Source organism: Leuciscus leuciscus (assembly GCF_965113295.1).
Source record: "Leuciscus leuciscus genome assembly, chromosome: 3".
Lineage (NCBI taxonomy): Eukaryota > Metazoa > Chordata > Actinopteri > Cypriniformes > Leuciscidae > Leuciscus > Leuciscus leuciscus.
This window is the reverse complement of record NC_138727.1, coordinates 37,204,053-37,218,101: the sequence shown is the minus strand read 5'-3', so window position 1 is coordinate 37,218,101 and position 14,049 is coordinate 37,204,053. Positions and strand designations below refer to the sequence as shown.

The following is a 14,049-nucleotide window of genomic DNA, read 5'->3' as shown; positions in this document are numbered from 1 at the left end:
ATTTAATGAATTAACACTTCCATTCAAATGTTTGGGGGCAGTAAGAATGTTAGTTTTTTTAAGAAATAAATACTTTTATTTAGCAACGATGAATTAAATTGATTAAAACAAAACAGTAAAGACTTTTAAACTATTACAAAAGTATTTCAAATGAATGCTGTTTAGTTGTTCTTTCTATTCTTCAAAGAATCCTAAAAAGAATGCATCATCGTTTCCAAAGAAATATTAACCATCACAACCATTTTCAACATTGATAAAAATAAGAAATGTTTCTTGAGCAGCAAATCATCATATTAGAATGATTTCTGAAGGATCATGTGACACTGAATACTGGAGTAATGATGCTGAAAATTCAGCTTTGATAGTACAGGAATTTTGTAACATTTTAAAATACAAAACAGCTATTTTAACAATATTACTTCACAATATGTACAGTTTTTACTGTATTTTAAGTCAAGTAAATGCAGCCTTGGTGAGCATAACAGACTTCTTTCAAAAACATTAAAAAAATCATATTGATCCTAAACATTTGAAAGGTATTGTAAAAACAACTAGCAGATATAATTCTTTCCAATGTCACCATTACGTCAAGCTCACACAGAATAATATTCATAATAAAATCTCCAATTTAGTTAAATCAGACAAAAGCTTGGGAGTGGAGCTTAATAAAGGGCCAATTTCAAATAAGTTCACTCTTTAAAAACAAATCTAGTGAACCTGTCACACATTGACGTAAATAGTATCCAAAGTACTGCATAAAATATCCAAAGTGACAATTATGCAATTGTTGCTTTGACAGCCCAATTGTTTTAACTGTATAGTAGCAGCAGCAGCAGCAACATTTTGGCACAGTATGTACTGTAGCAATCCTGTGTGCTTTATTCTTTGCGCAGTGCTGGAGTGAAAGTTAATGGACAGTGCTCTGCATGGCTCGGTGGCTCGGAGGTCTCATACGGCAGTGTGATGTCTCAGCCCACTTCACTCAGTAATTAAGCAGCCCAGCAGTCAGGATTCACAGTGCCACGTTGCTGCCAGATCATTAAGACTGCACCGCACTCACAGCCCAGCCATGCAGGGACGAGTGACATTCTCACAGAGACTCCCGGGAAGACATTCTATTACACTCCTTATTAAACATTCTAATAACATGAATTGCATTTCACTCAGCAGCATTCTACTGAAGTTAAACAAATTCCAACATTCTATTTGGCTCCATAACATTCTAAGATTCTAAAACCTTGGCTTAAAGTCTACATGAAATCAATTGTTTTTGAAAGAAGTCTTTTATGCTTACCTAGACTGCATTAATTGCAAACTAACCGCATCAGTTGTGCTGCTTTAATATTTTTGTGGAAACTATGATACAGATAACAGAAAGTTCAAACTAACACCATTTATTTGAAATATAATTCTCTTGTAACATTATTATAATTTTTGACCAATTTAATGGGTCCTTGCTGAATAAAAGCATTAATTTCTATCCCCCACAAAAAAAACAAAAAAAACGGACCGCAAACTTTTAAACAGGAGTGTATATTCTTAAACACATTCAAGACCTTAAGCTGCGTTCACACTACCAGTGACACGCAGTGACATGATCCCATTCCATTGGCCCATTCCATTGACCACTGGCGACAGGATCTAGGCTTGTCCAGTGAGTTGAGATATGTTTAACTTTATGCAAATGATAAATGAAGCACAACTTTTGGGTATGAGTAATGTGGGTAATAGGGGGAAAATGTATTTACTTTCCTTACTCGCTGTGCTGACTGAATGGTTTTGTGAACCTATAGATAGACCAGCGGTTGTGCTTTCGCTGCAGATAAAAAGCCACGATGGCTAAGAGCACTCGCTGTTTCATGTTCATCTTTAATATTAAGTATTCTGTGCACCAGTTCCATTTAGATTTAGTATTTTCCCTCCAAAATCATTGTTTTTAGCGGCAAGAAAACTGATTTGGTGGAATAACATCGGTGAATGTCACAGTAGTGGAAACGGCCAATAGCGACCTCACCGCCAGCCATTGGCGACACACAGTGGCAAAGTGTGCATTATTGAGCAAAATTATTGAGCATGATTCATGCACTTAATTGTGAAAAAAAACAAAAACAATTTGTCTTCATAATAACCTGCTCCACCTCTGAAATGACTTTCCTTTTCAAATTATGTCACCTATAGGCCAAATGGGCGGGGAAAATAATAAAGCCATTTAAGACATTGTTTTAGGCTAAGACATTAACTGCTAGCTAATGCAGCCTTTCTAAAATCTTTGCTATAGTTAGCAGTAATTTAATGCCGGTTAAAACTTATGTAACATTAATTATATCCCCTCTACAATCCACTGCAGTCTTACATTCAAGTCTGGCTCTATTCTTGTACTGAACACCCAACTTTTCTCTTTGAAATCCAATTCTCAACAGATACAAAATTTCTTGTTGAATATCCTGTTTCAATCTTAAATACACGCAAATGAGAATTTTGCATGTGGGTGAAAGATTTCCTTGCACAGACTTTGCAACGGGTTCAAGTTGATCACACGAATCCGTTGCATTGAACAACAGAAAGCGACTTTCAGTTCGAGAGTGACTTCTGTGTCAGTCGTGCTTCATATAATCGCTACACAATAGAAATTTGGAAAAGGAAAAGGCGTGGTCACTAATGTTTGCATTTGCCGTTTCATGCTGAGTACGAATTTTTCTTGCATATTGTTTTTTTCAATCCTGTTACAGTCAGCAACGACTTATAGTCAAAAATTCACAAAGCTAATTTGATAACACATCCTCTTGAGTGACCTCTTGAAGACACAAACAGGCTGGTGCCTACAGGGCAGTGATTGCATCTAATTAACACAGCCTGACAAAATATCACTATTTGTTTACTCTGTCATATTCATTAAGGCAGTCGACATGGATTGATGTGTTTATTTATAACGTTGGGTTGGATGGCCTCCATAAGTGCACAAGCCAAAACAGTGGTTCATCAGATCCACGTCTGCCGGCCCCCGATTGATTCAAGAGGGGGTCTAATTACGTTAGCTGCTCATTATCAGGACACTGGAGCCTAATGGATGGACTCTATTGATTGCCTGTGCAATTAACGTTAACTCACACTGGTTCTGCCAGGACCACGAGTGCTCACGTGCGCTTCAACTGGACGTCGGACCTGTAACTCTCCCCCCCAGTTATTGGGCCAATCGGAACCTTGGCATTCAGCCAGTTAAAAATCTAATACAGCTAATGCACATCTATGATCAATTTCAGTTCGGGTAAATGTACGACGATTCTTGTTTACTTAGGGAAATGCATGACGCACTTTATTGAAAACACGAGGTTATTATTAACATGCTGATGTTTTTACTTGGCAGCATAAACGCTGGAAAGCAATATCGGACTTGCTCAGAAATGCATCAGACGTCATGGTTCCATATACCCCGACACTATGGATTTTTTGATGGTGCAGTGGGTTGGAGCATGAGGGAATGGGAGAGTAATCTGCATATTTAGATTATATAGATGAATGACTTAAAGCCTGATAAAATGAACAGTTTCCTGATTCTCTATAGCGTCTCCAGTGTAGTTACAAAGTGTTGTCAATTTCTGGGAATGCACACTGGGGTTTAAAACTCTTAGACCACAGTGAAAATCTGGGATTCAAAAACTAATTTAAAACTTAAAATAAACAGAACATATTTGATTCTGGGCAATTTTTAGGCTACTAACTTAGGTGTCACATGTTCTTGCTTCCACTGAAACACAAGATTCTCTTTGGATCATTCTCAAATCATGTTGGAGAGCAATACTGAGAATTTTTTGTCTCCAATTTTCCCCTCAAACTATAACGCACACTTGATAATTTGTTAATAAAAGCACGTTTTCAAATGATGCTGGATAACAATACTAAGAATTGTTTCAATTAAACATTTCACTCAAATTGTTATGCAAATACCATCAACAAACAATCTATTTAACCAACAAAATGCAAAATAAAACCAGTTCCACTGGTGGGTTGAAATTTGGATCCCACTGTATCTTAGTGGCAGAGTTATTTGTATATGCATTTTGGATTTGACAAGGGAATACTGAACATGAAATGGTTTGGATTCCAGCCAGTCAGCTTCTGTTAATTTGTGAACTTTGAAATCGAAAGTTCGATTCACTTCAGTACAAGCATTTTTAAACAAGTCAATCAAATTTAGGAGGCAGTGATTCACCTATCTTCCACAGCAGTGGCTCCCAGCAGGATGAAATCCTTTTCGATGACATCATAAGCTTCAGCCAGTTTCTTGTCACGATCCTGCAGAGCTAGTTTAGCGCTGTTGAGGAGACGGCACGTTTTCTCATACTCCTCATGAGTCAGCTTCTTATAAGCCACACAGAGAGTCCGTAAACCCTCCTACAAGGGAAAGATTTGAAACAAGTTGTCAGCTTAGCCTTCCAGGATTTGAAACAAGTTGTCAGCTTAGCTTACCAGGTCCATTCATTTGCAAAAAGAGCCAAAATTCAACACCAGAATTCATTCTTTGTCCCAAAACAGCATTCATCTTAGATATAACTAAATATAGGTTTACACAACATAAAAGGAAAGAACAATACCAATGCAAAGAGAAATTAAATGTTGACATTATTTATTCACACTTGTATTGTCCCAGATTTGTGACTTTCTTTCTTCTGTGGTAAAACAATGATATTTTGCAGAGTGCTCACGCTGCTTTTTTCCATAGAATCAATCATATGTTGACCACAAGCTGTCAAGCTCCAAAAAGGCCCAAAAAAAAGCAATATTGTGCTTTTGTGCTTTCATAAAAAATTCGACTTTTTATGTTTTTTTGGTGTCTTTTTGGAAACTTTGTATGCAAAAGAGCAGCATGAACATTCTGAAAAACATTTAATTTTACATGTAAGAAAGAAAGTCATAAGGGCTTTTCACACTGGACTTAACCCCGGCTTACCGTCCTTCTAAACCCCAGGTTTTCACCTTTCACGATTGTAATTTAGAAGCGGGGTTAGCACCGATTTTTACTCGGGGTTATCAAACCCTGCTCTGGAGTGTTTGTGGTGCAAAATGTACAGTGTGAAACAATGCGGTGTTAGAGTGTTAGAATGTGCAAGTTGTATAAACAGTTGTTTCAGCATTTGGTGAGGAAAAACGCATAAGACCGTTTCATTCTTACCTTTATAGTCCGAAAAGTCCATTCATGACAAACTTGATAGTACAGAGGGCAACGTATAACATGAGGACGTGCAATGCTAAAGCTTTTATATAAACAGGTTGCACGCTGCATACTTCCAATCAATGGCAATGACAATGCAAATATGCAAATAGGACGGGTTTAGAAATGTACGGTGTGAAACGGCATCTTATAAATACCCAGGATTACTTGTTAACCCCTGGTAAAGTATGAGTAGTATGAAACATGAAGATAACTCAGGATAACCCAGGATTCTGTTTACCTACAGTTTAGAATAACCCAGGGTTGGCTATTTCAAGTGTGTAAAGCCCTATACAGGTTTAAAACTACATGATGGTGAGTAAATGACACAATTTTCAGTTGTTGAACAAACCCCTTGAAATGACGTTATTGAATGAAAAAATGCTCTAGTTGAAAAGTTCCCATTACGACTGTTAATAAAACACTACTGATAAAACTGTCATGTTGAGCTCCTTCACTTTAGAACAAAGGTTCTGTTTTGTCTGCCTCTACAGAAACATTTTCACTACTGCTACCAAAGTCATGAATCAGCACGGATGTCAGTACAACCAAACCCTTTCTAAAGTGATGTAATTCCCGACACAGGTCTGTGAGTAACATAATGAAGTAACACAGAGCTGTGTCAATCTATGACATTAGATCCATTCCTTATGCCTGGGACCATAAGTATATAATTTTTCTTTAAACAATTTCATATATTTGACATGTTTAAGATAATTATATTCATTAGATTATAAACAGCAAAAAGTACAATTGACTTCTGGTGCTATAGGTACATAGAGATATTAAACTAATAACAGTTGTAATAGGAAAGCTAATGAGAACAGAGTTGGGCTGCAGTTTGCAAATACATAAATAGAAAGGCAATAAAGACTTTCTGGTTTCTTTCTCATTTTCTGTGATGCTTATACCGTAGGTACTTTTCTCTTTCAGCCTTTATTTTGAGGATGATGCTCGTGCTAAACAAGCTGCACAAGCAAACACATCTGAGAGGAGCTTTTTTACATCAAGATCTAAAAAGGTGCTTTTGTGGCCTATTAATAGCTCTGCTATTAATAATAAGAAAGAAGATGAAGATATTTCCGATTTCTGCTCACCACAGCGTTGTGCTCTACTCGCGCTTTGACCTGCTCCACCTTCCCAGAAACCACCCGTGGGAAAATAGAGGAATCGGCACCTTTACAGAATAAGTAGTACTCTCCTAGAACAAACAAACAATTATGAACACATACATACTATAACAACTATGAAGAAGAAACTGTATAACCACAGGGATTGCATGCCTTCAATAAATTCATAATAGGTATTAAATGGATAGTTCTGAAAATTCTCTCATCGTTTACTCACTCTCATGCCATCCCTTATGTATATGACTTTCCTTCAGATAAACACAAACAAAGATTTTTAAGTACATAATCCATCTCTGTGAGTTCATATAATGCCATCAAATAGGTGCCGCTCGATTGACACTTCAAAAACCATACAAAACGCTTGTGATGGTAATCCATACGACCCTAGTTGATGGACCAATGTCTTCTGAAGCGAAATGATAGGTGTTTGAGAAAAAACTAACTAATATTTAACACTTTTTAATCAATTAATCATTGCTTCTGCATTACTATCATATGAGCGTTCATGAGAGGCCGTTGTGAAGTTAGCGCAATGTTACTTCTCGCGTGGACTTCGCAACACATTTACATTTATGTCAAGTTGAACTTGTGGACGCACCGAGGACAGTTGGCTGGAAGCGATAGTTTATAGTTAAAAGAGTGTAATATATTAGCATTTTTCTTACACTTATCATTTTGCTTCAGAAGATATTAGCTTTGTTTACATGGACACCTTTTGTTTCAATCTGAATTAATTCATTCCGATTGATTAAACCAAACACAGTGTTTACATGAACGTTGAATACAGTGATCAGGTTGACGTGCGCGTGAATTGTTGTGCCGTTCTGCTTATATTTATCAAGCAGTAAAAACTGCGCCAAACAAGCGCCCAAAACAAGGCGTCTGTGGATGAGAGTCCGAAACAAGGGCTCAAGGTATGCACTTCACAAACGATGAGTTAAGGAACATTTTAGAATGACACGACAGTCATTTATGATACTTCCTTCAACAACAACATCTCTTTTCACACGTCATTACACCATTTCTATGTCATTGCACATGCGCAGAACTCTAGTTTCGTTTTTCAACCCGATTAAGTGTTTACATGTCCTCTCGATCAGAATAGAAAAGGTGTAAACCACGTCTTACAATTTTAATCGGATTTGGCCAATTGAATTGACATGGTTACATGTGACTTTTTTATTCCAACTGTGCTAGTAGTCCCGATTACAATCGGATTATTAGGGTCCATGTAAACGCAGCTATTGATTCATCCACTGGGGTCGTATGGATTACCATTATGAACGCTTTGTGTGGTTATCCAAGGGTCAAATGAACGGCACCCATTCAATGGCATTATATGGACTCGCAGAGATGGATTATTTTCCTAAAAATCTTTCTTAGTGTTTATCTGAAAAAAGAAAGTCATTTACATTGGGGATGGCATGAAGGAAAGTAAATAAGAGAATTAAAAAATTTTTGGGTGAACTATCTCTTTAATTCATAATTGTAGCAAAAATAAAGTATGTAATTAATGCTTAAAGTCAACATGAAATAAAAATTTACCCTATTTTATATCCTGTTTGTCTCTGAAAAACTATCATACATCACAATATGGTAGTAAAATTGGTCACGAGCATCATTTCATTGTTTTAAATTAGCATATTAGTTATGCTGTCAGGTTCTCAGTGTATTCAAGATTATCTTAATTTTTTAAAATTAAAAGAGTAGTTATCAGGTCAATTGTATGTGACTGAATGTATTCAGGAATCATACAGATGTTAAATCTATCTCTCGTTTGTATGCTAGTAGCACACTGACCCACTTGCATTAACTGGCTCCTCAATTTTGGCACACATGGTGACTCAGACACTTTCACTGGAATGTGTAACAGTCACTTGCTGTTCCAGAATGAGTGTGTGTGTGCGTGCGTGTGCGTGTGCGTGTGTGTGTGTGTGTGTGTGTGTGTGTGTGCGTGAGTGTTTACTCAGCAATGATTTGAGTACAAAATTATCCCCAGACGTTAGCTAAATCCCTTTGGGTATGTTCTCAGATGGGAAAATCATTCATAAATTAAGTGAATAATTAGGGCTGCCAATCTCTAAAAATTCAAATAAAATGAATAACATTATTTGCAGAAAAATGTATCAAATTAATCTAATATAAACCAAAGATAATTCAAAGACATTACATTATTGTGGCAGAATAAAACCTTGAATAAAGTGCCTTTATAAGTTAATATATTGTTTGTTTTATTTGTATTTCATTAAACATAACTGCATAAAAGTATGGGATTCGATTACTGGTCAGGAGGCATGATTCACTTTTTAAATAATAAATCACACTAACATTAACATGTTAAAGTGACATTATATTTTTTTATATTAGAAAAAGGCATCAAGGTTTCCTATAGTTTTTAATAATATATAATAATTATATTTAGCTTTATATAAAAACAACACAAGTGTACGACACGTCCTCCTTTAGATTAGTACATTTGTGTGTGTCTGTGTGTACCTACTAAATTTTGGGGACAAATTTGTACCCAGAAGTGAGCTAAATCTTCATGTGTAAAAAGTGGTATAAAAATATTAATAGTAAATAAAGTAAATTTATGTAGTGTGTGTGTGTGTGTGTGTGTGTGTGTGTGTGTGTGTGTGTGTGTGTGTGTGTTTCCATCATACCTGAGCTTGATCTCACGATTACACTCATTCTCCTCCTCACTGAATCAAAGTTCAATACTTCCAACAGCTCAAATCTGTGAATGAATAAACACAACCAGATAACGTAGGAAGTATTTCGATTTAAAAGGATACCTATGTACAGATAAATGAGAGGCGCTGACTGGGTCCTTTGGGATGCATCTTTATCACACACAGATAGAGTTTTTATGTGACTGTGCTGACCCTCATGTTCTCAGCAGTAGGACAGAGTGTAGCTGCACTAATTATGGCTGATCCTTGTCCTTCAAGGACAAACACACACACACACACACACACACACACACACACACACACACACACACACACACACACACACACACACACTGAACAGAGAAACTTCACTGCTTCCCAAAACATACTGTATAACAGTGTTATTTTAATAAACACACAACTATATTAATATGACAACCTGCTGAGTAAATACACAGATGATTACAGATCAAACTGTTCCTTTGCTGAGGTTTCTTTCTCACACCACATGTGGGAAAATTACATAGCATGACAAGAAAATTAAAGCTGCAGTCACCACAGGGGGTGTCAGCAGCACTGCTAGTGCTAGTGGTATGAAGCTAAATGTTTGTTTTTGTAAATTATATGCAAAAATAATTTAAAATGCACGTGTGTGTGTGTGTGTGTGTGTGTGTGTGTGTGTGTGTGTGTGTATATATATACATATATATATATATATATATACACACACACACACACACACACACACACACACACACACACACACACACACACACATATATATATATATACATATATACAGTTCTATGCATAAGTTTAGACACCCATCATACATGAATAATGTATCGTAAATAAATAAATGTTCTTCCTTAAAATACAGGGTGCATAAGTCTGGACACCCCTATGTTAAATTCCCATAGAGGCAGGCAGATTTTTATTTTTAAAGGCCAGTTACTTCATGGATCCAGGATACTATGCATCCTGATAAAGTTCCCTTGGCCTTTGGAATTAAAATAGCCCCACATCATCACATAGCCTTCACCATACCTAGAGATTGGCATGGAGTACTTTCCATAAGATCATCTCTCAATGCAAATCAAACCAGCTATTAGGCTAACTGAAATAAAACCATGCCAATCTCTAGGTATGGTGAAGGCTATGTGATGATGTGGGGCTATTTTAATTCCAAAGGCCAAGGGAACTTTATCAGGATGCATAGTATCCCGGATCCATGAAGTAACTGGCCTTTAAAAATAAAAATCTGCCTGCCTCTATCCAAATGCTGCTAGTTTCCTGTTGGTCATTGCACTCATGCTGTTGTCCAGATGGCTCACCTTTCCATTTCATCATCTCTGTTAAGGATCTCCATGTGACTGTCCTTCAGACGGAGATAGGTGAAGCCCAACCTGAGCAGGCGAGAGAAAGAGAAAGTAAGCTTTGTTTCTTATTGTGATAAAGTGCTCATATCATAATGAATCAACTTTTCTTTGAAAATCTAATGAAGACATTTACAAATATAACAAATGCACAACAACTTTTACAGCATTTATTAATCTTAGTTAATGTTAATCTCAACATTTACTAACACATGTTTTAAGATCAAAAGTTATGTCAGTTAACATTAGTTAATGCACTTTTGAACTAACCTAATTTTCTATTAACATTAAAAGGTTAAAGGTAGAGTAGGCAATTTTTTTTATAAACACTTTTTGTTATACTGGTTGAAACTCTCTTCACATCATGATAGCAATCAATAATAGAAGTGGTCTAAATATTAAAACATGTACATATATCTTTGTGGATGTCTCAGGAGCAAAAGAATGTCCGTCCGATCATTGCATTCGGTCCGAATGCAATGATAGGATGTCCCACCTGCCTGTCAACATATGAATTTCCATACCTCTGCGACACCCTGCCCACGCAGACATCACACATCATCAGCGGGTTCAGTAAGGATATGCAGAGTGATAGACAGTCACCGAGTACCATGAACAAACAGCAGCCGCATTTTACAGTTCCTCCTGAACCAAAACCACGAGCTTATGCTGGGTTCACACCATGTTGTAACCGTAATTATGAGATGTCAACCCGTGACGTTCTACCCGGAGCTCTTCACGTCCTCAGACTCGGATTTATGCGTTTCTGTGTCAACACTATCAATGCCAAAATGAATTTGCAGCAGTCAATTGGTACAAGTAAGAGGTAACATGAGGTAATTTAACGCCGTTTCTCGTCTTGTGATGCTTTGCAGACTCTGCTGTACACACTCATGTGTTTTGAAGGAGGTGTGGCTTTGTAGAGCGCTCTAAAGGGGGGGTTGGGATCTCAAACTTTCAACGCTAGCTTGCTATTACTAGCCTCTCTGAAATTGCCTACCCTACCTTTAATAAATGCTGTAAGAATATATTGCTCATTGTTAGTTCATGTTAACTAATGAAGTTACCGTATGTTAACAAACGAGACCTTATTGTAAAGTGTTACCATATAGTTTTATAAAGTGTGTCCGTGTGAGTGCATGTTTATGAGTGTGAGTTTATGCATGCATGTGTCTTGCCTTTTCATGCCCTCCACCAGCGCAACCTCGTCTGGAGAGGAGGAGATGTAGAAGGAGGTGGATTTGCCCTGATGGATTCCTCTCTTAATGCCGTCCACCGTCTCCTCTTCCTTCACCTGGACTGTGTGACACAGGCACAATGCACGGAAAAACAGCTCCTCTCGCTCCTGATGAGACACACACACACACACCAAGAGTCAGAAATGACACCACGCTACGAGAGATTAAAAAGACAATTGGTTCTAAATCCCTGATCATTTCAAGAACACATAAATGTTTGCCCTGAAATGCGGTGTACAAAACTTTTGCTACAAAGAGTTTCCAATTCCTAAAGCAAAAAGAGTGTTTAAAACAGTGATATACTGTATTAAATGTAATACTAGAAAAAATAAATCTCTTCTGCACACCAAGGCTACATTTATTTGATTAAAAAATACAGTAAAAACTGTAAAATTGTGAAAAATTGTTTCAATTTAAAATAACGTTTCTATTTCAATATGTTTTAGAAAGTAATTTATTCCTGTGATGTAAAGCTGAATTTTCAGCATCATTACTCCAGTCTTCAGTGTCACATGATCCTTCAGAAATCATTCTGATATGCTGATTTGGTCAAAAATATAATATTTCACATTACTGTTGTGCTTTTGATCAAATAAATGCAGCCTTGGTGAGCATAATAGACTTCTTTCAAAAACATTAAATATTAATGTCTTTAAATATTACAAACTTTTGACCAGTAGTGTATAGTACACACAGGTTATGTGACACTACCTGAGTCAGCTCAGAAGAACAGAGAGATAAAAAGAGGGAGAGAGAGCGAGAGCGAGAGCGAGAGAGAGAGAGAGAGAGAGAGAGAGAGAGAGAGAGAGAGAGAGAGAGAGAGAGAGAGAGAGAGTCTGTTTCTAACTCTGAACAAAATGCAGTCAATATACCCATGTATCCAGTAAATATGTGGATACATTTGATACAAGCAGGTATTCAATATCTCAACAACACTGAACTCTGATATTTCACTTTATGCACATGCACACAACATTATCCTAACAGAATCTAATTTGAATGGGCAAACTGAGTTTATCCATTATTCACAAATCTCAGTCAAAAATACAACTGACAAGAGATGTGAGGTGAAATTCGAGTTAACAAATTCTTTAATAAATGTTTTAGTTAATCTTCTGCATTAATGTGTCACGTCGCTCAAGATAAAATTAGAATACATCCATCACTCCACAGCTAAAATATTCATGCAAAAAAGCTTGCCTTGGTGATAACATGATTTATCTGTGCAATGACACATAACTAGCTATTGATAATAACATTCTCTCATCTTGTCCAAACGTTTTTACAGCTTCTTTAGCTTCTTTCATCAAATGTATAAAAATCACATTAAAACCAGATGGCTAAAATGTTTGCAAAAATAGAAAAGTTTGTTTGTTTTAAATTATATTTGGTTTGATATTTAATATATTATAATATTTTCCTTTCTTTTTTTTGTATGTACAAATACTTTTTTGGACTACTGTAAGACAGTTACTTTGGTTCAAGTACAGGGTCTTTAGGGTGTTTATGGTCTTTTTTTTATTTTTTTTATACATTTTTATGCTCAGCAAGGCTGCATTTATTGTATTTATTTATATGATCAAACATATACAGTACAAACAGTTTTAATTATTATTTTCTATTTTAAGATGTAATTTATTTCTGTGATGGTAAAGTTGAATTTTCCTCGTCATTACTCCAGTCTTCAGCGTCACATGATCCTTCAGAAATCATTGTCCACATGTCCAAATCCCTGCTAAACAGCAGTTATGGAAACAAACAACAAGCTCACCTTTCCATCTACGCCCGGAGAGGAGTCGATCATGTCCATTTCTGCAGCTCCAGGTAAGATCTGCCCGTTACAGATGGCATGCGGCACATACACATGCCCATCCACACAACATTCCCTCAACTCCATGTTATTTTCCGTCAAAGTGCCAGTCTTGTCTGTGAAGACATATTCCACCTGTAATGGAGAAGGGGGAAAAAAAGAGAGAGAAAGTGAACAAATATTGACCCGGACAGTTTTGAAATGTACTGAAATGGTTTCGCACCTGTCCAAGCTCCTCGTTAAGATCTGAGGTATTGACGAGCGGCCGCTCTCCGAGCTCCTCATCAAACATGTCGTCGTCCCACAGGATGAAGTACGAGCCCAAGAACTTCTGCATCTCCACGGTAACGTACATGGACACGGGAATGATGTAGTTGAACAGAACCATGTAGGCCAGGAAATCTGTGAATGCCCGGATTAACTGAGGAGACAAATGATGGGAATTAAATAGTTTGAGTTTCATTTTGAGCATTTGTTTTGCTTTGTGTTAATGATATGAAAGTATAAAATATAGTAAGTAGTATATATATATATATATAGTATTGTTCAAAATTCATGGATAACTGATGAAAAATTTTGATTCACTTCAAAAGTTGACTACTGAATATACACAC

General features: G+C 36.7%; 1 protein-coding gene across 5 annotated transcripts in view; it reads right to left on the bottom strand.

Annotated features, from left to right (window-relative positions):
• The window catches only part of atp11a (ATPase phospholipid transporting 11A), an 81,875-nt gene that overhangs the window by 24,063 nt on the left and 43,763 nt on the right, over positions 1–14,049 (bottom strand). For all 5 annotated transcript variants that reach the window (XM_082164715.1, XM_082164716.1, XM_082164717.1 and 2 more), the window contains exons 12-18: positions 13,659–13,856; positions 13,397–13,570; positions 11,566–11,732; positions 10,346–10,417; positions 9,003–9,076; positions 6,307–6,410; positions 4,211–4,392 (exon numbers count right to left, since the gene is read on the bottom strand). In XM_082164715.1, the coding sequence (XP_082020841.1) occupies positions 4,211–4,392; positions 6,307–6,410; positions 9,003–9,076; positions 10,346–10,417; positions 11,566–11,732; positions 13,397–13,570; positions 13,659–13,856 (971 nt within the window). The remainder of the gene's footprint in view (positions 1–4,210; positions 4,393–6,306; positions 6,411–9,002; positions 9,077–10,345; positions 10,418–11,565; positions 11,733–13,396; positions 13,571–13,658; positions 13,857–14,049) is intronic.